This window comes from Lissotriton vulgaris, chromosome 1_1 (assembly GCF_964263255.1).
Source record: "Lissotriton vulgaris chromosome 1_1, aLisVul1.2, whole genome shotgun sequence".
Lineage (NCBI taxonomy): Eukaryota > Metazoa > Chordata > Amphibia > Caudata > Salamandridae > Lissotriton > Lissotriton vulgaris.
The window spans coordinates 1,419,036,428-1,419,060,916 of NC_141685.1; the positions used below are offsets into that span (position 1 = coordinate 1,419,036,428).

Here is a 24,489-nt window from a genome sequence, read left to right on the forward strand (position 1 = left end):
GGGCAACAAACCCTCCTGTTATCTTTCCAGTAAGGGCCACACAATGGGTTGGCTAAGAGTTGTTTGGAGGACAGGTCCTCTTTTTCCACCACTGTGAAAACATGACTCCTGTTGAACTACTGGCTGGAGGATGAAGAGCCCTTAGCTTCAGAGAGTCCTTGGGTAGCCAACTACCCCTCCTGTTACCTCCAGTAAGTCCCACACAGCGGGACAGCTAAGAGGTTGTTGGAGGCCATGCCCCCTTCCTCCACCACTCTGTAAATGTGCCTCTTGGTGCACTACTGGTTGGGGAAGAAGTCCACGTTAGTCATGAGGCCCTTATAAGTAACATGGAATTTATTCCCCAACCAGCAGTGCACTAGGAGGCGCATTTGCAGAGTGGTGGAGAAACTGATGAATATGGCCCCGGGGACATCATCTCTCGGGGCCTGGCTTCTTTTTTTATCTTTTTTTTTTACAGAGGAAAACTGGCTGATTTTGGCCCTGGCAACCCCAGGCTCCCAGGTCCTGCCCTTTTTAGTAATTTTTTTTTAAATATGTAAAAATGGGAGGAGGGGCCGCGTGGCCATACCTCCAGCCCCGCAGACCCCCTCTCCCGGGCCCTGGTCTCACTACTGGGTGCCTGGTCTCACCTAGGGCACCCAGTTGCTCAGGTTGGGGACCGTGGGGGAGCCTGAAAGCCCCCGCTATCCCTGCTGGCTCCCCGCATCCTGAGGAGTCAACATTGCTTTTGGACAGAAGGAGCTGCTAACATGCAGCTCTCTCTACCGAAAAACAATTCTGCTCTGCTTCGTGCATTCAAGACATTTCACATGCTCCTGGCTTGCACGAAACGGAGTAGTGTTTGGTATGGCTTGGCGGAGCAAAGCAAACCGCAATGCCTGGGTGTGAGCATCATGGTACATTACAGGAACCGGCTCTGGGGGCTGTGGTTCCAGAACCATTATTGGTTCCAGGAGGGGGGCGTGGGGCCCGCTTTGCTTTAATTTGCCATATGGGGGTGGTTCCCAGGGCTGTTGCGGTGTGTGCGGACCACCATCTTATTTAAATTGAAACCCCGGGTGAGGTGGCATGCACCTCCCCCCCAGTATAAAACTTTAAGCCCCGGGGAGGTGGTGGTCCCGAAGGCAATAGCAAGCCACAGATGGGGGGCCTGTGCGGTCCACTCCATTATTAAAAATATGCTTTGTTTTCTTTTTTAATTTTTGCCCAGATCCACGGATCCTGCAGTTTTTCTTTTTTAAATGCCTTTTTTGGTCCCCAAGAAGTCTAGGGGGTCAGGGTGTTTCTACCCTACCCGCCTTTCTTTTCTTTGCTGGACTCAGTTCAACCGAGTCCCAAGATGGCTGCCAACACTTTCTGCTTGACGTGTGGTCAGCCAATCAAATTTCTGTAGCATTTCAGTAGGTTTTTGGGCTATAGATATCTATAATAATAATAATAATAATAATAAAAACATTTATTAAGCGCCTGGTTACGCAAGAGACCAGTGCGTCCCCGTGCTGAGAATGCATTCCATCAGAACTCCCAAGACGAACCCAGCAAAGAGGGTAAAGGACAGAAGGATCTTAGAATCACTGGACTTTGGGGAACAAATAGGTCTTCAATTTCAGCCTGAACCGTACTTCAGATGGTTCCATCCTTAGTTCAATCGGAAGTTCGTTCCAGTATTTACTGGCAAGGAACCTAAAGGACCGCCCTCCCATCCGTGCTCTGCGGCTACGGGGCACCACCAGCTGCATACTGTCCATGGATCTCAAGAACCGATTAGGAAGGTATATGGTCAGCATATTTTGGAGATAGACAGGGTCGCGGCCATGTGCTATGCGGTGGGTAATGCACATGATTTCAAACCGGACGCGTTCCTGCATAGGGAGCCAGTGCAAGGTTTGTAGAGCACGCTTCCCAGATGACTTCCTGGGTAGGTTCAGGACCAATCGAGCCGCCGCGTTCTGGACACATTGGAGTTGATTCAGGCCCTTTTTATTTAGTCCACATAGCAATGAGTTCCCTTAATCGAGATTGGAAGTAACTAGGGCATGCACTAAGGCTTTCCTCACATTGATGGGGAGAAGATCTAAGATTTTGCGGAGGACCTTTAGTATGCCATAGCATTTCCCGGCTACAATCCCAACATGTTGGGAGTATGAAAGATTAGAATCTAGATGTACACCCAGATTTTTCACCGTATCAGAGGGAGAGGGCATAGTGCCCAAATCCGCAGGCCACCAGGCTGAAGTCCAAATCGAGGGAGACTAACCGATTATTAAAAGTTCTGTCTTGTTCCCGTTAAGGCGCAAACAGCTATTCTTCATCCAGCCAGCAAGTGCCACCAAACAGGCGGAGAAATTCTCAGCTGCCTCAAAAGGTTATGGGATAGAGTGACCACCAGTTGAGTGTCATCCGCATATGACACAATGTCCACCCCATAGGATTCTACCAGCCTTGCCAGGGGCTCCATGTAAAGATTAAACAACATGGGGCTCAATATTGAGCCCTGAGGAACCCCTTGTATGAGAGAACGAGGTTTGGATTTAAATGAAGGGCAGTGCACTTGAAATTTCCTATCAGGTAAAAAGGAGCCCATCCATTCGTAGGCTAAGCCGGCTATCCCTATCTCACTTAAGCGAGCGAGGAGCCCTGAGTGCGATACGGTATCAAATGCCGCACTCAAGTCTAATAGTATCAAAGCTGCTGTATGTCCCTCATCTGCTTTGCGACTAAGCAGTTCAGTGGAAAACAGGAGGGCGGTCTCCGTAGAGTGCTTCGCCCTAAAACCCGATTAGGAGGAGTGAAGAAGATTATCCTCCACAAAAAGTGACTAGTTGTTATTAACCAATTTCTCCACTACTTTGGTGCAAAAAGGCAGGAGGGAAATGGGGCGGAGGTTATCCAACTGAGTAATACTCAAATTGACTTTTTTCTTATAGGAACAACCTGGGCCAGTATCCATTCCTCAGGCACCAAACTTTCTTGAAAGGACAAAGTTGCCAAGTTGCCTATATAGTCATTCAAAAGAGGTAGATGACTTCTGAGGATCTTAGCAGGGGCGACATCCATAGGAAATTCGGAATGGATACCCGTAATTATTGTTTTATATATATATATGTTTTTACTTAACTATCTTTGAAACTACTCAACCGCTTTAAACCAAATCACAAAAAGCACGCTTTTTGTACCAACATCTTGTTTTCTTACAAATTTGGTGTTATTCTGTTCAGCGGTTCAGGCTTTCAAAAAATGAAAAATCCCATAGACATAACACTGGAAAAACATGTTTTGGGACTCCCCTTTTTCCTTTGCCTCTGCTTGACAGATAATTCCTAAACTATCATCACAGCAGCTAAACCAACAAGCATTTGAAATGCAATAGGTCTAACAATTGCGCAAGTTTAAGCTATTGGCATTGTGAATACCTATGGGCCAGATGTACAACATGTTATTGCAGGCGCAAACGGGTTTGCGACCCGTTTGCACATGCAAAAACCTTGTGGAACATGTACAAAGCCTATTTAGTCAGTCGCAATTTATTTGCGACTCGCTAAATAGGTTTTGCGACTCGCTATTGAATAGCAACCGCAAAGCCATGTACCAATGTTTTCCTACTGCAATTGCGGTCGCAAAACACTTGCAAATTACCACCCTCTTCAAGAGGGGGGTAATGGAGTCGCAAAAGGGAAGGGGTCCCCAGGGGACCCTGTCCCCTTTGTGACTGGCTCCGAAAATATCTTTTAAGTGCAGGCAGTGGTCCCAGGGACCACTACCTACCCTTAAAAAAATGAAACGAAAACGTTTCAATTTTTTTGTTTTCAATGCATCCTGTTTTCCTTTAACCCCTTCGCTGAGGGGCGTTTTCACCTGCTTTGCGGGGGGAGGTGGCGCGCGCAGCACCCCCATGCTGGTGACTAGCTGAGCTCGTCATGAGGCACAGCGGAGCTGCCCTCATGACGAGCTGAGCTCGTCACGGCCGCACCCGTTTTTAAAACGTTCAGCACAGCGGGGAAATTAGCCCCGGGTGCGAACGTTCCAACGGCCGTGACGAGCTCAGCTCGTCACCAGCAGGGATGGTGTTAAGGAAAATGTGTTGCATTTTTTTTAAAAACTGCTATATTTAAAAGCAGTCCCAGACATGGTGGTCTGCTGAGCCCAGCAGGCCACCATCCATAGGAGGACCTGTCATTCCCAATGGGCCCGCAAATTGCGAGAGGCTCATTAATATTAATGAGACTCACAATTTGCGACCCCATTGGGAATCGCAAACAGTGTTAAACACACTGTTGTATATGCCAAATGGGGCCTCACAAATTGTGAGTTGCAAATGAGTCGCAATTTGCGAGTTGCTATTTTGCAGGTTGTACATCTGGCCCAATGCCTTTTATTTATGTTTTCAAAACCAATATGTAAATAAAAGGCATTGTTATTTCCAATGCCAATGGCTCAAATTCTCAGAAATGCAAGACCTATTGCATTATAAATGATTGTTTTCATTGGCTGGGGGCAGTCAAAGGGTGATAGGGGAAAGAGGGCGGGGTGTTAAGTTTAAAAGGTAAATGGAAAGGGTCGGTTTAAATCAAAAGGGCTGTAGGAATCCTCCTGGGTAAATTAAAAACAAATACTTACGCTGCATTTTAGATAAGAAATGCGTTACTTACCCGTAACTGCAGTTATCCAGTATTGGTATCTTTCATAGATTCACATGCCTGAATCATTCCCCGTCGTCGGGGTGGGAGTCCCAGGTATATAAAAATATTAATGTCATACAGACATATATACACTAATAGGCCGGAGGCCTCACATTAGTAACCTATCTGAGTCCTTTTGTAAAAAGGACCAAACTTTGGCCAAGAGCCATTCAGCTACTATCTCCCTCTAGAACCTTCCTGGAAAGAGCCCTAGTCCCTCAGATTTTCTACCGCACGTCGTGCTAAGGGGGTCTCCACTGAGCTCTGCACAGGTTTCTGGTATTTCTGGATTTATTCCATATTTTTCTCTTCATATTTACTCTTGTGGAGGAGGGCTAGAGTCTACTATATCTACCACTCCTAAAAAGGGGCTCTTTAGACCTTGTGCCTCGTGTAGTAAGCTGAGACTGCATGCAGATGACAAACATGAAGACTGCCTCTACGGTCTCTACCCTGACCATTCTGCCAAGGACTGTAATGTCTGCCTCACTTTCTCTGTCAAGACTCTTAAAGACAGAGAGGGACGCCTGATTCTGTGGCTTCAGCGACTGAAGGACAAGGTTCAAACAGTCTCTTCAGGTGAGAGCGAGTGTTCCTTCAGGAGCTCACACTCCTCTTCTAAAAGGCCAAGACAGACATCTCCAGGTCCGTTTAATATGCCACCTCAAAAGAGGACGCCAAAGTCTTCAGAGGGTCGTCCAAAAGCCATGGCCTTTAGCTCGAGAATCACCTCCCTTGCGGACTCTGCTGCCCCTCTTAAACTCTGTAAACCGAAAGGTAGAGCCCCGGCTCCCTGGTACAACGATTCTTTGAAAACCCTCAAATCAGCCTGCAAACAAGCTGAGAGAAAGTGGAGACACGGATACTGTAACAACAACAAAACCCTCTGGAAGAAGGCACTCCGTGACTACAAGTCCGCTATTGCAGAGAGTAAAGCGAATTACTACTGCTCCACCATTACCAATGCGGCCAACAGTCCAAAAAGCATATTTCAGATTCTGGACAATATCTTACACCCTGACTGCGTCAAAAACTCCATCCCCCCTTCTCAGTCCCTTTGTGATAGCCTCGCTCAGTTTTTTACTGATAAAATTGAGACTATCATTAATAACCTGGCAACGCCCCCGTCTTCCACTCTCTCCACCCTCCCCGAAATCAACCCCACTAACCCTGAATTTCTGAGGCCAACCTGCCCTCCCACGAATAAATTGCTGGCTTTCCCTCTTATTTCTCAAGCAGAATTTGAAATAGTCGCACAGGGCATCACTTCCGGATCCCCCCTTGACCCTCTGCCACCGAAAATATGGAAAACCTGCGGGCACCAACTATTTCACACCCTCCGGTTGATTTGTAATCAATCCCTGAGCTGCGGCGTCGTTCCCCGCTCCTGGAAGCAAGCGCTTATAACCCCGCTGCTAAAGAAACCCACGCTAAACCCAGACTGTCTGTCCAACTTCCGCCCCATATCACTCCTGCCTTTCCCAGTGAAGGTGCTCGAACGCTGGGTCAGTAAATGCCTCTCAACCCACCTCGAGCAGCACCACTTTTTGGACAAATTCCAATTTGGGTTTCGCCCAGCCCATGGCACTGAAACCGCGGTGCTCACGGCCATGGAGGAGCTTCGAATGCGCGCAGACAGGGGCCAAGCTGTGTCCCTCATTTTACTTGACTTGTCTGCCGCATTCGATACTGTCAATCATAGGGTCCTGCTCCAGCGGTTGAGAGCGGCAGGGATCGACGGCACGGCCCTGATCTGGTTTCACTCATACCTCAGCGACAGAAAACAGGCGGTTTCCCTCCCCCCTTTCCAATCGGTCTTCTCCCCGGTCCCTCACGGTGTCCCCCAGGGTTCCTCTATCAGTCCGATTCTTTTTAACGTTTACTTAAAACCTCTGGTCACGTTAATCAAGTCACACAACATGACCACAGTAAACTATGCGGACGACACACAGCTCCTTCTCTCGTGGGAAGGCGAAGACTCCATCTCCTTGCAAGCCTTCCATGACTGCCTACGAGACACGGCATGCTGGTTGCACCGGAACTCACTTCAGTTCAACTCCTCGAAGACCGAGGTGATGTACTGCCCTGCGAGTCGCATACCCCGCCCGCTGCCCGCTGAGTTCTGGCCCCCGGAAAACTCCAACAACCCCCCACCAGTTACCACCGTTCGTAACCTGGGCGTCATGCTCAACCATCAATTAAGCATGGAAGCACAGGTCTCAAGAACAGTCGCAACCTGCGTCGGCCTTATGCGCTCACTGCGCAAAGTCTTGCCTCTACTTCCATCCTCCGCCAGAGCACTAGTAGTCAGGCGTACTATTCTTAGTCGCCTTGACTACTGCAACGCCCTGCTGCTTGAATCTCCTGCGACTCTACTGGACAGACTCCAACGAGTCCAGTCGGCAGCAGCCAAACTGGCTCTGGGATGGACTAGGAGATCCTCGGCCACTGCCGCACTGGCCGAGTTGCATTGGCTGCCTTTGAGGCAACGCATTGCCTTCAAGGCCCTTTGCCTGGTCTTCAAGGCACTACATGGAATAGGACCCAGACCTCTTCAACGTCTGTTCTTTTGGTATACCCCCACCAGAAAACTCAGGTCCACAACTGCCTGCCTCGCGAGAGTGCCCAGATGTAAGAAGGCCAGGATGGGAGGAAGATCGTTCAGAGTAGCTGCAGCCAAGCTATGGAACAGTCTACCTGTCGACATTCGCCATATCCCTCATCTCCTCCCATTCAGGAAACGTATCAAAACATGGCTCTTTCGCTTGTCCCTTTAAAAACCGGCCAGTCCCAGTCCACCCCCGTCAATAAACCACAAGAGTAGCTACCAGCGCCAGGATACCTGCCAGGTGACAGTCGCGCTTTATAAATATTTTAAATAATTAAATAAATAAATTAAGACTACTCTTCAGGAAGCCACCTTCAAGAAACCCGTGCTGGTGTCTTCTGCCATGCCTGTGACAGCGTCGACTGTAACCATCTCTACGTCGACAGCATCGGCCTTCACCACCTTGACGACATCTACTTCAACATAGTCGTTGTCGGGTAGGTCTATCACATCTAATATTCCTGTGAAAAGAGCATCGACGACGCCTCCGTCGACGACAGCTCCTTCGTCGACGAAGTCGAAACCATCGTCGTCGACTAAAGTCCCATTGACGTCGACGACCACCTCGTCGACGATGTCATCGACGACAAAGCCATCAACGAAGCCGTTGACGTCGACACCAGCGTCGACCTACCTTAGGGGTGACTATATGCAATAAAAGGGGAGTTCAAGGCTTGGCAAGGGGGTTACTGGTAAGTCAAATTAGCAGTTTAAAACTATATTCAGGTTACAATGGCAGGCCTGGGACGTATTCTGAGGGGCTGCTTAGGTCGGTGGCACAATAAGAGCTGTAAGCTCACTATTAGCATTTAATTTACAGTCCCTAGCTATGTGGTACACCACTCTACAAGGGACATATAAGTACATTACATATGGCAATTAGGTTTAAGCCAAGTTTACCATGTTTACAGGAGTAAGCAAAACAGTTTAGCAGTGGTAAAGTGCACAGAGTAATAAGGGCAACAAAAACAAATTCCAGCAAAGATGAAAGGAGAAAGGCAAAAGGTTTGGGGAGAGACCACTCCAAGCCTAACAGTAGCCTTTGTTAATTCCTCCTAGATGGCTCCACAACACAACTACCCTACTTATATTTGCCTGAACAGTAGGGTTATGTTTTGGGTTGGGCTTCCATACAATATATAATTTGAAATAACATTATTGGCTGTTTGAGCTTGGTGGGTATTCTAGATTGTGGTGCTTGGCAGCATCTTGATGTTATACCTTTATGAAGTGGCCAATGATACTTAGATGTAAAGAAATACAGTGTACTCGGGGTTATTGTTACTAATCAAAATATGCTTAAAAGAAGACTTAAGAACTATGTTAGGATATAGAAGGGGGTTCTTGTAGGAAAGTTGGTTTCTGTTGCAGTTGTTGTGTAGATTCTGCGAGATCACAGAACTATACTTAGGATCAGGGGACCTTAGTATGCAGGGAGTGAGTTAACATGCTACCTTGGTTCCCACGACCTCGAGACTGACTAGCTATAGTGTTTCCCTTTCCCTCCTAATCATTCCCAGAGGAACAAGTCATTAGACCCCCAAGAACACAACACTCCCGACTCTCTCATGAATCGTGGTTGCAAAACACACCCTTTCACTCACGCTCTTGTACCAGTCCATAATAATATCTGACAGAAACACAAGACAGTTTAAAATGTTTATTTTAACTAAGGTACTCTGGTATGCAGTTTAAGTGCCACAATCAGTAGAAAAATGCCTAACACAAATACTGTCAGCAAAGCAAGTGTGCCAAATTTCATAAAAGGAGCTGTCATGATAAACGACAGAGTAGCCTAACCCCTTGTATAGAAGCAAAATTATTATATATTAGAAGATCTCTGGGTGTAATCTGAAGAATCCCAGTCCCTCAGTCTATAAATGGTAGATCTACATCATAGGTTCTGTCTTGCTCTTGTCCCTGGAAAGATCCCTCTCCCAGTGTGCCTAAAATATCTGTGTAGCCCCATATGACCAAAGTAAGTGTTCCCAATCAACAGCCACATCTGCATGTTGTATCTATGTATTAGGGCCTGAGAAGAACAAAATAACAAGGGGCATTGTTGTTCGACCTTGCTCACAAAGTACAGACCATATCCCAGGACTGAGCAAGGAGCGAAAACAACAGCATGTTCTATGTAAAAGTTTCAGAGTAGCACAAGCAAAATAAATTTGTGTTAATACCATGCACAACGCAAGAGACCGGAAGCAACATGCTCATGCTAACATAGGAAAGATGACAATACCCCTATGGGCCTTGCGACACAGTAACTCCCAACACACTTTTTGTCTGATTTCTGATGCACTTTGAGTTGATGTACCCTGGGTCCTTGCCAATCAGGTTCCTAGGGCCTGTATTCTTTAAACAAAGTACCTTTATGCCCCTAATTAACACCTCTCTGGCAGCTGTGACCTGGGTAACCCTATAAGGGCTGCAGCACATATTGTGCCACCCTTAGAGACCCTGTACCGTAACACACATAACCATTGCAGGCTGTGTGTTTTGATGCAGAGAAAAGAAGTCTCGACATGGCACACATTCCTCTGTGCCATGCCGGCAACCAACTATCTATGCAATAGGTAAAACACCCCTCTAACTGGGTGCACTATACCACTGGTGAGGGTACCGTTGCAAGAGCACTGTACCCCTACAGTGTCTAAGTTCATTAGTAGACATCATAAGTGCAGTAAAGCCATAAAGAGTATATGGTCTGGAAGTCTGTCATTGTGAACATCACAGCACCATACTGGCTTTTCTGAATTCTGGGAAGTTTGGTAGCACACATTTCAGCATAATAAACCCACACTGATGCCAGTGTGGGATTTATTATACCAGGCTGAAAAACTACCAGCTTCAGGTGGGTTCCCTGACTGCTAAACACAAGCCTGCACCACAAGATATGTTTCTGGACCCCTGGGGTGGGAGACTTTGCTCCCTGGGCCCAGAAACAAAGCCTCTCCTGGGCGGAGGTGGTCACACCTCTCCCAGGTCAGGAAGAGCCATCTGTAGCCAAGGAGCTTCAAAGGCCTTGCCATCTTTGTAACACTGCCCCCAATGTCTCCCTTCCTGTCTCACCCCTTTTCGATGGGAAGACAGGTGAAAAAAATTAGACAAGCCCAGAAGTTGTGCCCAGCTTTGCCAACCCCACCCTTCAGGTGGGGGAGTCGAGGTGAAGCCCACTCTTCAGTGCCTGCCATCTTGCAGATGGCAGGCACTAGCCAATTAGTGTTTGCGATTGTGCCAATTCCCCCAAGTGGGGTGAGCACAACAAGGGTGTAGTCACCCTAAGGTGAGTAGCCCACTGGCTACAACCTTGTGAAACCTAAAACGACCCCTAAATATAGTACTTAGGGGGCAGCCCTAAAACTAGAAGGCAGATTCCCGCAACCTACGAAGAAGGAGGTCGAAATAAGATGCACAGCAGAGGAAACTGCAGAATAGAACTGACTTGGCCCCAGCCCTACCGGCCCGTCTGCATTTTCCAGAGATCCTGCACCAAAACTTGCCTTGTTCTGCAGCCAGTGACCTCCAGAACATCTGGGAGGACTGACTGCCTTCAACAAAGACCGGATATTCTGTGAACAGCAGCTCTGTTCAAAAGAATCACCAAAGAAACACTCTGAAGCTGCTGAGAACAAATAAACCCAACACTGGGAACCCCCACTGCACCCAACCCCTACGGCCTGAGTCCTAGTGAGCCACCAGTCCTATCTAGGTCCCCAGCACTCCAGAGTCCGAGTCCACCTTGGGTTGACCCTCCAGGACTCCACGATGTTGCGTGCAGCTTCTGCACTGAGACCCCCCCAAACCGCGAGTGACCCGGTAAGGTGAAATCCGACCTCAAAATGTACCCCTGCAACCGGCCGCCCTGTACCCTGGAGAGGAGGACCTGAGGTGCACCTACATCCCGAGCCCTCCAACACCTGCCCAACTGTTGGTTCCTCCCGGAATCCTTCCTGGACCGAGTTCAGCTAAAGCTCAAGCTCAAAAACAGCAACTCCCATTGAAAACAACTGATCACCCAATGCCAAATCAGCACCCAGTACCTGGCCGCCCATGTGCCGCTGTGGGTGCACCGTGTTTGCTAAATCAGATCCTCCTTTGCTCTGAGCTAAACCCTAGGCGCTTTGCTCCCACATCCAAGAGGCATGCCCGAGGGAAGCCCCAACCGGACACCCATATCCCCATTTGGATACACTGGGCCTCAAGACTCTGCATCCAGCCGCCTTTGTGCCGCTGAGGGTTCTTTTTTTCAGTGCATCCTTGACTCTGGGGGAAACCCTTGTTCTAACCCCAGAAACTCGACCCCAAAGATCGTTTACTTACCTACAAAATGATAACCCAACATTGATGCCCCTAAGCTGGTCCGTGACAAGCTGCCAGCAATGATGTTTGCGGGCGACACCTTGTTACTATCTCAGTCGCCCATGGGCATCCAAAGGATCCTTGACAGCTTCTCTCTATTTTGCAAAGACAAGGGGCTGAAGATCAACACATTAAAAACTATGTATATGGTTTTTAATCCCAGCAAAACATCTTGCCCAAACCCCTCCCTAAATGGTATCCAACTAGAGAGGGTAGCTGTCTTTGACTACCTGGGTGTCACGCTGACCGAAACTTTTGGATGGGGCCTTCAGCAAGAAAAGGCAGGCTTAAGGCTAGCACAGATGGCTGGGGGAATAGTAAAATTACACAGGAACTCATCTAGACACCCGGGTCCGCTGACTGAGATTTACAAAGTCCAAATCAGGAGTGCTATAATGTATGGGGCAGAACTTTGGGGTCATCTTCCTGCAGGTGGACTGGTTAAATCTGAGAACAAGTTTATGAGGCAGTTCTTGGGTCTACCGCTAAGTACCTCTCTCACCCACTTACGTATGGACCTTGGGATCAGACCCATAAAGGAGGAGATTGGACTGCGCCCCCTGACTTTTTGGCGTAGACTATGGGCGACCCCCGAATTAGCAGCCTACCAGTCAGAACTCAAGGCGATGATTTTGGGGCTCCCAGGGGTGGGAAAACTATCCTGGTTTGTACACATAAAAGACCTGTGCTTTAGACAAGGTCGGCCTAACCTATGGACCCAACCTGAGGAAGTGTCCTCGACAATACCGCAGCCTGAACTAGTTAAAGCTTATAGACTGTTTAGATTGTCTGAAACCCAAGGGAGGACATAATTAGGCTAACCTCTGATTTCCTCAATTTTAAAGATCAGTATTTATTTGAGGCCTTCCTTGATGTTGTTCATCCTTCCATGGCTAGGAAACGTTATACTCAGTTCAGGTTGGGCTGCATTTACAAGCAGATGGTCAAATGCTTCTCCTTTTGGATGTCCTGCTTGTAATAGTCAAGAAGAGTCAGCCATTCATGTCTTCTTCGTTTGTCCTGGCTATAATGTACCCAGGAGGTATTGGCTCTTATCATTATGCAGGAACTTAGGGTACAGGCAGTGCCTGGAGGCCTTCAGAGTTTTGAGAACGGACACTCATCCTCCAATTGTTTTTGCTGTGTCTCGTTTTCTGTACTCCATGCGGCATAGGCGCCGCAAGTTTTTAAACTCCCTTCCCGCACTTGATAAATGTCCCCTTTTTAACTCCTACTGTTTTAATACTGTTAACTCATGAAATTGCTGTTTTAACCTTTTTTAAACTTTAATATCTTTAACTGCCAATAAATTTGATCAACTCATTTGTACTTGGTTATATTTGGTAATGCTCATTGATGTTTTTACTGCCAAAATACAGTGATGTCTGTATCTTACCCTTTGCTTTTGCGGTCTATAATGACCGAAATAAAGCTTGCAAATGGAAAATGGATAACCTCATATTCCTCCATAAGATTGCATTGACTGTATTCCTCTGAAAAACTTCTAAGTGTTGAGGGCGTTTGTAAGGAAACATAAGAATCTGTGTTTTTGTAAAACTGTTTACCTACCTTTTATCTAGGCAATGTTCCAGTGTGATATCTAGGCATATCACACTGAGTTTAAAACGTAATTTGAAAAGTAACTGCAAAGTAATTCAAACTGTTTCTGAACATTTGACCTACCTGTAACAAAACCAACTGCATTCAATTGCATTTAATTGTATTATCCTTGAAAAGTTCTATTTTACTTACCTGCACCAAAGTCCTGCTTGGTTGAAAAATAAAATACAACTAAGAAATATTTGTATACAAAACAATTGGTCAGAGTTCAGTCTTTTGAGTGTGTGACATCATTTCTTGCCTGAGTGTGTACAAGAAATGCTTAACACTGCCCTCTGGTAAAGCTTTACTGCTTGCCCACACTTCCACAAAGAGAAAGTAAAGTATTATCTACTTTTACCTCTGTAAGCCTTTGTAGGTCCACTGGACTCTGTGCACACTATACCTAATTTTGGTATAGCATATACAAAGCCAGCTTCCTACAGTTCTTTTTTCTTGAATTACAAATCCATAGGTAGGTCTGGTATTCCCATCCTTTCTGGGTCCCCATGCAAAGCTGAGACTGGTAGGAAAATAATTAAAGGACCACCCCCCTGCAAATACAAACCAGCAATTATCAAACGAGCAGAGTTCTGCTGGGGAACAACCTTATAGACATCTTGAGGTAATAACTTCGAAGTTGGCCTGCAACAGTTACATTTCAGCCTATCCGCAACCTAACAACAATTACTGTTTTTCTAATCCTTAGTGGGTGGTAAATAACATATGAAGACAAATGTTTTTAAAGAGTATTTATAAGCCTATGTGTTAAATATACAAAGGATTCCTACTGCATCCAGGGGGGAATATTTAAAGACTCAGAATCTACAAAATAGCCAACAGAAATATTTCTGTGAGAGAATACGCAGCTATCACTTGCTAGTCATCTAAGCGTGAAGCGGTCTTCTGTTGGCAAAACCTTTAACATAAACTTCCAATTATAATTAAATGAAACCCAAACAAAAGAACAAATATTAGAAGTACTATTGTTTTTCATTACCCTTTAGGTTCTTTTATGAATGATGACAATACCTGTCCGCTAGGAGATGTCTTAGCAGTCTGCAGGCACTTTCTGCAACATCTGGAGAGCTTGAATGTATCTTCATGATTTCCAGTACATTCATGTGTATCCCTTTTATCAGCAGCGCCTTTACAAGATGAGCTAAAACATTACATTAACCATTAAATATTGCTCGATTCAGAAACTTGTGTAGTTTATGGAGGATATCTAGATATTCACACATTAACGTTTACAAACAGTACTTCACATTGTAATGAAATGTTACAAAAATTATTTAACACCTAATAAATACTCTGTTCATCAAGTCATGCAAGTTGCCATAAACCTGTAACAGCTACTATCAGTCATTAAAGGTTAACTTTCACTTTTAAATGTAAATATAGAGAAGCGCTGTTGAAAACAAAGTCTTCGGTAGGCCTTGGAATAGATATGCTGCCCTAAATATTTTTTTTTCTAACCTGCCCTATATTTTTCCTCCAGTGATTTTCCGTTTTTACATGCCCTCTAGGCGCCCCACGGTTTTACTGTGCTATTCACCAACTGAGACTGATACAAGGGTTCACCAAAATTAAAGCATCAAACTAAGTGATGGTGGCTACAGCTCCTCCTATCAGGTTACAATTTTTCTGGCAGATGTGTAAGTGTGATACTAGGCCAATGGCATTAAGGCTTTCAACATTTATCCTTATGTGGAGACTTCCTACTGGTACACCATCAAATTGGCCTGACCTTGATAACGGAGATCTCTTGTGTATCGTTTTGTAGATATTTTGTGTGGGCATGTTTCGCAGTATTGTAGATGAAGGATGGTGAGGAAGTGACTCTACTGCTTGCTACCTTTGTTCAGTGTGGTTTGGCTACCTATACTTCCCTGTTTCTACCAACTGAAGCACTCCTGAGGGACTTTAAAGTTGGAGCTGATATACTAACACATTTGCTCCTTTTATATAATAAAAAACGTTATAGCCTTTACGGACTTGGGAAACAAACTGTGGCCTCACCAGACACCACTGATGAGGCCTTTGTCAATGAGACTCTGAAATTACCATCAAGGTAAAAAAGGCTTGCTTTCAGAGGTACCCCTTTGTGGGTGGGTTACTGGGTCCAGGAACCACATACCCACTTATTTTTCTAGGGCCAATTAAAGAGGGGGCTGGACATGCAATTGAAAGATAGCGTTTTAATTAGTAACCCCTCTCCTCTGACTGAAGCATCAAAGGGCTCTTTGTAATCACTGTAGCAGAAGCCTTAAAAATTCTCAAAATTACCAGAGTTAATTGGGCTACATCCATAAAGCATAATGTTAGTGTAAATACATTTATTGGCATATTCTCATTTTCATTGCACAATAGATTATTAAATGTTCTTTTCATGCATCTATCAGTAAAAATCATATTATTCTGTGAAAATAAAAACCGATTGGGCATTGAGTGTTCTTTACAGTGTCATCCCATATCGAAATATATGCCCTGGACCACTTCCTAGTGTAAGCAATGAGTGCCCAACTCAGCTTCTCAAGAAGAGCCAAGCATCAGTAGAAATGGTGGGCCTGGGATGTCAGGAGTAAACAATACCTCTCTCAAAAAATATTTCTCAATGACCGCTAACTGCCCCAGAAGCTCAAGGTCAGACATGACACAAAATAATACAAAAAGCAATACCCTTTTTGCTACATAGAAAAAGTAATTCTAACTTTTTATAATGTGACATGTGCTATGTAAAGTATTTTGATTTAAACCAAAAAATGCAAACAAATGATCTGTCACAAAGGTGCTCAATATAGTGCTTTTCAGACAAGGATCATACTTCTTTCTCATCACCTTTTCTTTGCAATTTGGTTCACAAATCAATGATGCATTAATAGCATAACAGTTATTTAGAACCACTGCAAAGACAATCATCAATGACCTATGACTAACCACCTTTTATAATGAGCAGATGACACAGTAAAACGCTCTCTCAAATTTGATACTAAATTTTGCAACCATTAGGTATAATATATATATAAAAGAAATACGTTTAAATGCTAACAATGCATGGTCCCCTCTTCATATAATCATTATTCCTAACCCTTTAGAACACCACTCCAATCACCATACCACATTTCATGGATCACTCAGTGGGTGACCTTTCAAAACTACCACCGTTCGATTCTTATGACCTTATTACCTAATGTAATTACCAAGTCAAACACACTCACAAGAGATATAGATATGCAAGATAGATAAGTGACCACATGCAACACCTTTGTGCCACATTAAATACAATAAATAACAAAGCTAGATTATTTTAACATGTACATACAATTTTAAGCACTTTAGTAGAAGTCATGAGATCACCTTACCATTATGCTCTAACAACGTTGCCAATGCATTAGAAGCTGCTTGAAACACTTCTTTAGACGTGGGGTGGGTAAGCATTGTAAGCATTATTTCCTTATGCACTTGATACCTATTAAAAAGCGAATTAAAAGACAAGCTTTTACTGTCACTTATTCAAGCTACAAATGTTAAAAATTGGCTTTTGTTTCAGTAGTCTCTATTAATAATTAGGAAAAACTTTAACTTCAATCAGATTTCTTCACTGAAAGAAGCCTAGCCTACTAAGTAGAAAAATAAACAAATGCATGCATTGTATATTGTTTCCATCTTGAAATAAAACTCTGAGAGAAGAGTTGAGAAAGCTTGGGTCAAAGTAAGAAGTAGGTGGGTTGGACCTGAGGGGTTAGATGAACTGTGTTCCTCCTCGAGCCAGCAGACAAGAAGACATCAAAACATGTTATGAGGTGCAGGCAGCTGGTGCTAGAGATTTGGATTCTGAAAAAGAAGCCTGAGGGGAAAGGGATGCCAAATGGAGGAAGTCTAGGAACAATACTCGTTAAAGTGAGCAGCAACATCTGTCCACTGGACCACAATCCACTGAAGATGTTTAGACATAGCACACACTAGCAACTCATCCAACCATAAATAACACACAAAGCCTGAAAACAGTCTACAAATAGAGGAAAATTCACGGTGACTAGTAGGCCTATCTCCAACCATTAGTAAACGAGAAGTGGAAAGCTGTTCAGATAGTTCTTGCATTACATCTGCTCTTCTCAGTTTATGATGCCATGCTAACAGGGTGAACCAGTTGTGGTGATATATAATGAGCAACCCTTAAAGCTGATACTTGGAGAAAATATCAAAGTAACTTCAACTATTTTATTCTAGTGATAGTCTCCTCTGGGTTCAGACTCCTATTCTATACACTGAATGTTTCGACTTTGGTTTTCATTGTTATCCAAGGTGTTCCAAAGCATGGATTTTAAACATGGGTCTCTAATCAACCCCTTTTGCTTGAACTCAGGGAGAAAATGTAAATTCCTCGAAGCTCCTGGCCAGAAGGGCTTTTCATCAGGTTGCTTGACTTTGAAAGCGTTCAGCGCTACCTGTCCACTTGTATGATACTCCACACATTGCTGGAGATGGCCTGTCCTAACTATCCTCAAAGAAACGTGTCCATCAGAGGTTCAGGTGCCTAATTATTACTAGATGGAATCGATGTTGTTTCTGCAACCTGGACTACAGATAGCAGACGTGGTAGTAGTAAGGTTTATGAGCAACAAACGAGAATTGCATATTCAAAATACCTTGACCCAGTAAACCAGGGTTTCAAATGACATTGAGGCACAGGTTTTGAACATGTAATTTGATAGCCAAAGATTCTTAAGTGAAGAAGTACCACTCAGTTGAGAAGTTAAAACTAAAGCAAAGAACTCTTTAAGGTCTTGGGTGTGACTTCTCCAGTTAAAAGGATTCATCAAAAGCAACACACATTTGAAAGGCACCACTATTAATCTAAAATGCATCTGCTGCATCAGTCAAAATCACAACCGCAGCAGTAGTTCTGCGGCCGCAGGAGTTGTTCAAGCAGAGGACGGCAATTTGTGTCCTTTTCCCTACCCAAACTCCCAAACCTATTTGAGCAATTAATGCATCAAACTCACAGCACTCCTCTCAGTCTAGAACCATGTGTCATACTTTTTTCATAAAAGATAGAGGCTAATGTTTGACCTATGGGTCGTACAGATAGTAAGAAGGGTTATTTTCAGTTATTTTTTAAGATCCTCCACTCATTCCCTCTCAGTCATCACACCTTGCATGACACAAACATTTTGCTGATTGAAATTTACTCCCAACAAGAAATATAGAACTAGAATTAGCAGTACTCTTCCAATCCTATTACACCATTAAAATGATATCTAACTTTCTTTAAACCTGACCTGATTTGTTATCAGAAATAAAAATCGAAATTTCTTAACTTATTGATAAATATGGGTATAAAAAATAATACCACATTCATATAACAATCCACATGAAAACAGTATTTGTCCTCTGTGTGCAAAAGAGAGAGAAGGTAAGAGTATTGTTAAGGTAAAACATTCCGTGTTTGGTACATAGGTATGTTCTCTTGCCTTGATTGCCACCTGTGTGTATGTTGGTTATCCTGGCATTCATTTTGACCTAAGGATCACCATCACACTAATCTAGTATGTGTGCAAAGGCATCGGCCTGTTCCCAGCAATGCATGGTCCTAGGATGTCATGTGACTTGGATGAGAGAACCAGAAGTGTCCTCATAAGAGAACAGAGGAGTACGGTCTCTGTCTGGGTTTATAGCACATAAAGCGGTGATGGGAGATTAACGTGTTTTCAAGATTGATAGGATAACCAGAATGTTTAATCTTTGTTAGGGAGAATGTGTCCTATAGGTCTCTCTTGTGTAATATTCCGCAGTTGTGTATGGCCAAAATCATGAGCTGGCATCCAGTGAGTATGTTGAGGGGATATGCATGTATATTGACTGTATTCCTGTAGGTGGAGGACGGCAATCCAGACACCGAAGTGAGGAGGATGGAGACAAACAAGTTACATAACTTCAGTCTTGCCTTATTTGGTAGGGGCTATATCTAGCTGCAGATTCCTTACTTTAGAATTTCCCCAGGTGTTAGACTGGATCTGAAGATTTTTCGTGAGCATTACCCAAGCGTGCCGGTAGGTGGAATCACTCGGCTCCACCTGCATTGTTGGCATTGCCACAGTGGAAGCGACGTCTGCGGCACGTATATAAGCACCACCCAGGCATGCTGATGTCAGTTTCTTTTCACAGCTTGCTGCCTAGCAGATATCCAGGATCATAACTCAAAGAGCTAAAGCAATAGTCACAGCTTTAGCTCTGGTGAAATGATCTCACAAACCTTCAGGAGGTTGCTCCTTGGACTATGCCTTGCTGATTTGAATGCAGAGAACAACCCATCTGGAGATGGTACGCTTCTGCACAGCCTAGCCTTTCTTCACGCCAGAATACCCCACAAAGAGTTGGTCGTCCACCCGGAACATTCATGTGCAGTCATCGGAGAACGACAACACTCTTTGTGGGTCCAGACGGTAGATTTGCTCATCTTCTTTAGAGTGATGTTGAGGAGTGTAAAACGTAAGCAGTGTGATGGATTGGCCTAGGTGAAAGGGAGTAACCACTTTCTAGTGAAAGGAAGCTTGTGTGCAAAGCACCGGTTTGTCACGATTTACTGAGAAGTTAGACCCGAGCGACAAGGCCTGCAGCTCACTAAATCTTCAGGTAAATAGACACAAAAAAGGCTGTTTTAATGGTACGAAGCCTGTGGGGAAATTTTGGAGAGCCTCAAAAGGAGCACACATTAAGAAGGTTATGACAAGATTAAGGTCCCTCCGAGACATGATGAATGGTGAATGAGGGAAACAATGACATTGCAGACTGTGTGTCATTGTGCAAATCATGAGTGAAAACATGGCATGGCACACTCCCTGTGAACCATGCCACAGTCACTGCATGATATGCAAGTCCCCCCCACAGCAAAACCGTGTAGCCGTAAGGCAAGGTGCATCATATTACATGGAGTACATATTTACACGAGCAGATATGACACTGTGCTGTCTAGTTTCATTACTAGATAGTACAAGTGAACTGGAAAGCCATCTTAAGTATATGTACTGGGCACTTGTCATTACAAGTTCCCCATCGCCATGATGGCTTCACTGCAACCTATGCTTTAATAAATCCATACTGATTTCAGTATTGGATTTATTATGACCTGCACCCAGAGGTTACCTTAGAGGCTCCTCTAGAACGCTGGCTGACTGTTATTATTAAGCCTGCCACCACAGACCAGTTTCTGACTCCCTGAAGGTGATAGACCATGCTCTCTGAAACCAGAAACAATGTCTGCTCTATAGAAAGGTGTCCATACCTCCTCCAGCAGGATGGCTAGTGATTTAGCATATCAAGGCCAGGAACTTGAAAGTCCCTGCCACCTTTGATATGCAACCCTTGCTTCCCACAAACCTGGGAGATGCCATATAAGCTTGCTAGACTCTCTTAAACAATTGAGTTTTTAGTCTTGATTTAAAAGCCTTCTCCACATAAAACTCTCTCAGAGCTTTTGGCAGAAAGTTCTATAATTTTGCAGCCAGAAATGAGAAAGTTCTTCCACCTGACCTTTCCTATGGATCCTTGGAATGTAGACCAAACCTTGACTGGAGAAGTAAAGTTCCCTACCAGAAGCATACATCCTGATTCTTCTCTGTAAGTATAAAGGACATTTTTTTAGTAAGGCTTTGAAGAAGATTAGCATAGCTGTGTATTTGATCCTTTGATTGAAAGCCAATGCAACTTCTTAAAGTTTTCCCTAGAAGATTGTCTTTTTGGGTGAATTCAAAATCAGATAGGCAGCTGCAATTTTAATTAGCTGTAGCTTATTCAGAAGCCACGCCGGGAGTCCCAGGTACAGCAGATTTGCATTGTCCAATATAGTTTTAAACAGGGAATGCACAACCATTTTTAGCTCATGTCCAGGCAGGAAAATCAGTGCCTATAGCAATTTGAATGTGCACACTGATGTCCAGGTAGCTGCCTGACAGATATCCAGGACAGGTTATCCAGGACAGGTGTTCCGCATGCCTAGGCTATGGTAGTAGTCTTAGCTGAGATTTTCTGAAGCCTGCTTTTTAGCAAATGTGTAGCAGATCTTAATACACAGAAATATCTTTCATGAGATGGCACACTTTGGCACTGCCTTGCCCTTCTTTGTGGACATAGAGCTGATGTTTCTTAGTCCGATCTACGTGACTTATCAGCACACTCTGGTGGTCCAAACAACAGAGTCTTTCCTCCCTTTTCAAGAAATGAGGCAGAGCAAAGAAGTTAAGAAGAGTAATGGTTTATTCTACATTCAAAGGCCTCACTACGTTTGGCAAGAGCACTACTCAGCAGAAGTTTGTCTTGACAAAAAAGGTAGTATAAACATCATACACATCACATCATAATAATGTTGTTGCAACAATAAAGATTGTTTTTAAGATCAGCACGTGCAATGGCCAACTGTGAATCAGCTCAATAGGAGCGCAAATGAAGAAAGTGAAAAACACATTTAATTTTACATAAAAAGTTGCGCTGACCGAAACAGGTGTAGCAAACCTTTAAGGAGACGCATCACAGCTGATGATTTGAATAATGACAGCTGGTCTGCCAAATTTAAAAAAGGCGAGAGTGATGACAAGACATCTTTAAAATTGCACACTGCAAGTCCTTACTAGGCTAAAAACAAAACAACAAGACATCCCACAGTTTGGCCTGAGACAGGTCCATCTGACGGCTGCCACAAAAAGCCACAAATTTATCTTGGAGCCTGGCATACACTGATTATGCGGAGCTGCACCAGGCTACCAGGATTACATAAACGACTTTGAGAGGGAGCTCAAAAGAGATCAACTGTGGCTTCCCAAACTCCACGCATTGATGTGCAGGTTATGCAAGTTTGGTGCAAGACCTTGTCCTGTTGCTGCAACAGTAAAATATTTTCAAAGCAGCAGCCCGAACAGATGCTCAGACATAAAAGTTCCAGGTACAACACTCTCCTAGTTCATTCTGGAGCAACTAAAATGACTTGGGCACAGTGGTTCTTGGTATTCTTCAGAACTTGTGAGAGGAGAGGTAGCAGTGGGAAGCTGCTCAGGAATTCTGCACTCCACTCTATGTGGAAGGCATCTCTGAGGGACAGCCTTCTTGGTAACTCCAGAGATCTCTCAATAACTGTAAGACACCCTGTGCCACCTCTGGGTGTAATCGCCATTCGTGGTCTGCTAGGTGTCGTCGGCTGAGTTTCTCTGTCCTGACATTTTAAGCTCATGCTCCAGCGATTCTGCCACCTTCAAAAGCTTAGAGCCTTCTGGTTCAGGAAATAGAATACACCACACCCTGCAGTACCACATGGTGGTGGTGTTGCCCATGAGAATATTTAACAGACTCCCTTTGATGGTGATGAGGAAGATCTGTCACGCCCATTGAATTGCCAACAAACTGATGTGGGGACATGTCTCTTGAGACCAGAGACCTCTACTCTAAACCCCTCCCACATGGCCATCCCAACAGAGTAGTGGGAGAGGGGTCTACCACTGGTCCAATGGCGGTCGAGCAGCCATAACTGTAGATCTTTGCAGTGTCCTTTGACACCTGGATGGAATCGGACAGGTTCTCATGATGTGGGGACAACTGAGACTTCACATCTCACTGCATGGCTAGCATGTGCCATCTGGCATGGTCGGCAAGCAGGATGCAGGAGGATAGCAGGCTAAGAAACCTCAGATCTATCAACAATGAGAGCCAGGATAGAGGCTGAAATATCCCGAATGTCCTGGACTCGTTGGTCCAGAGGAAAGTACCATAAACTCACAGTGTCCAGGATAGCTCTGGTTAAAGGAAACATTTGTGAAGGAGACAGGTATGACTTCGGCAGGATGACTGACAACCCCAGTGATGTGAGGTCTGCTATCACCTGGAGTTGATCGATGACTGACTGTGGCAAGCCCACATATAACAGTGCCAAGGTAGGGGAAGAGTGGTATCTTCGGCTTTCAAACGTCGGGTGCAATCACCACCAGCATCCTTGGGAACACCTATGGGGCACTTGTGAGCGAGAAAGGGAGCACAGCCAGCTGAAAGTGCTCCTCCCCATAGTGAACTGCAGGTAGCGTCTCTGGGACTGCAGGATATGTACGTGAAAATATGCATCCTTCAGGTCCAACTGCACCACCCAGTCTCCAGTATCTAGGCCAGAGAAACTTGGACCAACGTGGGCATCTTGAATTCTTTTTTTCGCAGAAAGGTGCTGAGAGGGTAAAGATACAAATTAGGAGAGAGATCTCCATCCTATTTCGGCACAAGAAAGTAGTGGAAATAACATCCAGTACCCATTTCCAAGGCTGGTAACCTCTACAAGGGTCCTTAGGCCAACACAGCAAGTACCTCCTGGTGCAAAATGGATAGATGGTCCTCCAATAGCTGGCAGGGAAGCAGTTGAAAGAAGAATGGCAGGCCATGGCCCCATTGGAAAATGTGATGAGTCTACCTCTCAGATGTGATACTTCGTTACCCCTGGAGGAAGTGGCGGACTGTGCCTCCAACAAGATGGCTGTGTGCCACTTGAAAGGGGAGGTGGGACTTGATGATGTCGATCTGCCAAGCCCATGGCATATCCCTGAAATTGTTAGGGGCATTGCCAGATTGTTGAAAAACATTCAAAGAGCGTGCTATGACTAGACGCTCTTTAAAATGCTCCAGGGCCGAGTTCGCTCTTTCCCCAAACAGATGGAAACCACTGATGGGCTTGCTCAATAGGGATGCCTGAACATCCTCAGAGGAGCCTAAGGATCTCATCAGTGCTTGGCGCCAGAGCATTCCTAGACAACCAGTGGTATCTAGGCCTGAGCGGGTGACGAACTTGGCTGCATCCAGGCCATCCTGAACAGTTTGGCCCAAGGAAGCCTTTAAGTCTTCAGAGACTGAGAGTAAGATCTCAGCAACCGTGTACTAGCCTGCATGTGTGTAGAGTCTGAGGAGCCAACTGGCATTGACTGACCTCAAGGGAAGGCTGGTCAATGAAAATGTTTACTTGCCAAACATTTCCACCTGTTTGGACTCTGGCAATAGGCAGCATTAATGTTCACCCTGCTGTCGGATGCCTGCACCATCAAAACCTTAGGAGGTGGAAGATGGGTTGAAAACTCATGGTCATGTGGAGCTGGTCTATGGCAACTATGGAGATTTTCCAGAGTACTAGAACAAGGCTTCGCCTAAATACCCATTAATATAATAGTGAGGGCCTCATTGAAGGGGAGGAGAGGTCTGATCTGGATTGAA

General features: G+C 44.9%; 1 protein-coding gene across 1 annotated transcript in view; it reads right to left on the bottom strand.

The window, feature by feature from the left end:
- LRRK2 (leucine rich repeat kinase 2) overlaps positions 1-24,489 on the bottom strand; it is a 2,096,839-nt gene that overhangs the window by 1,716,148 nt on the left and 356,202 nt on the right. Inside the window, exons 11-12 of the mRNA XM_086967213.1 lie at positions 16,620-16,726; positions 14,287-14,416 (exon numbers count right to left, since the gene is read on the bottom strand). Coding sequence (XP_086823339.1) covers positions 14,287-14,416; positions 16,620-16,726 — 237 coding nt within the window. The remainder of the gene's footprint in view (positions 1-14,286; positions 14,417-16,619; positions 16,727-24,489) is intronic.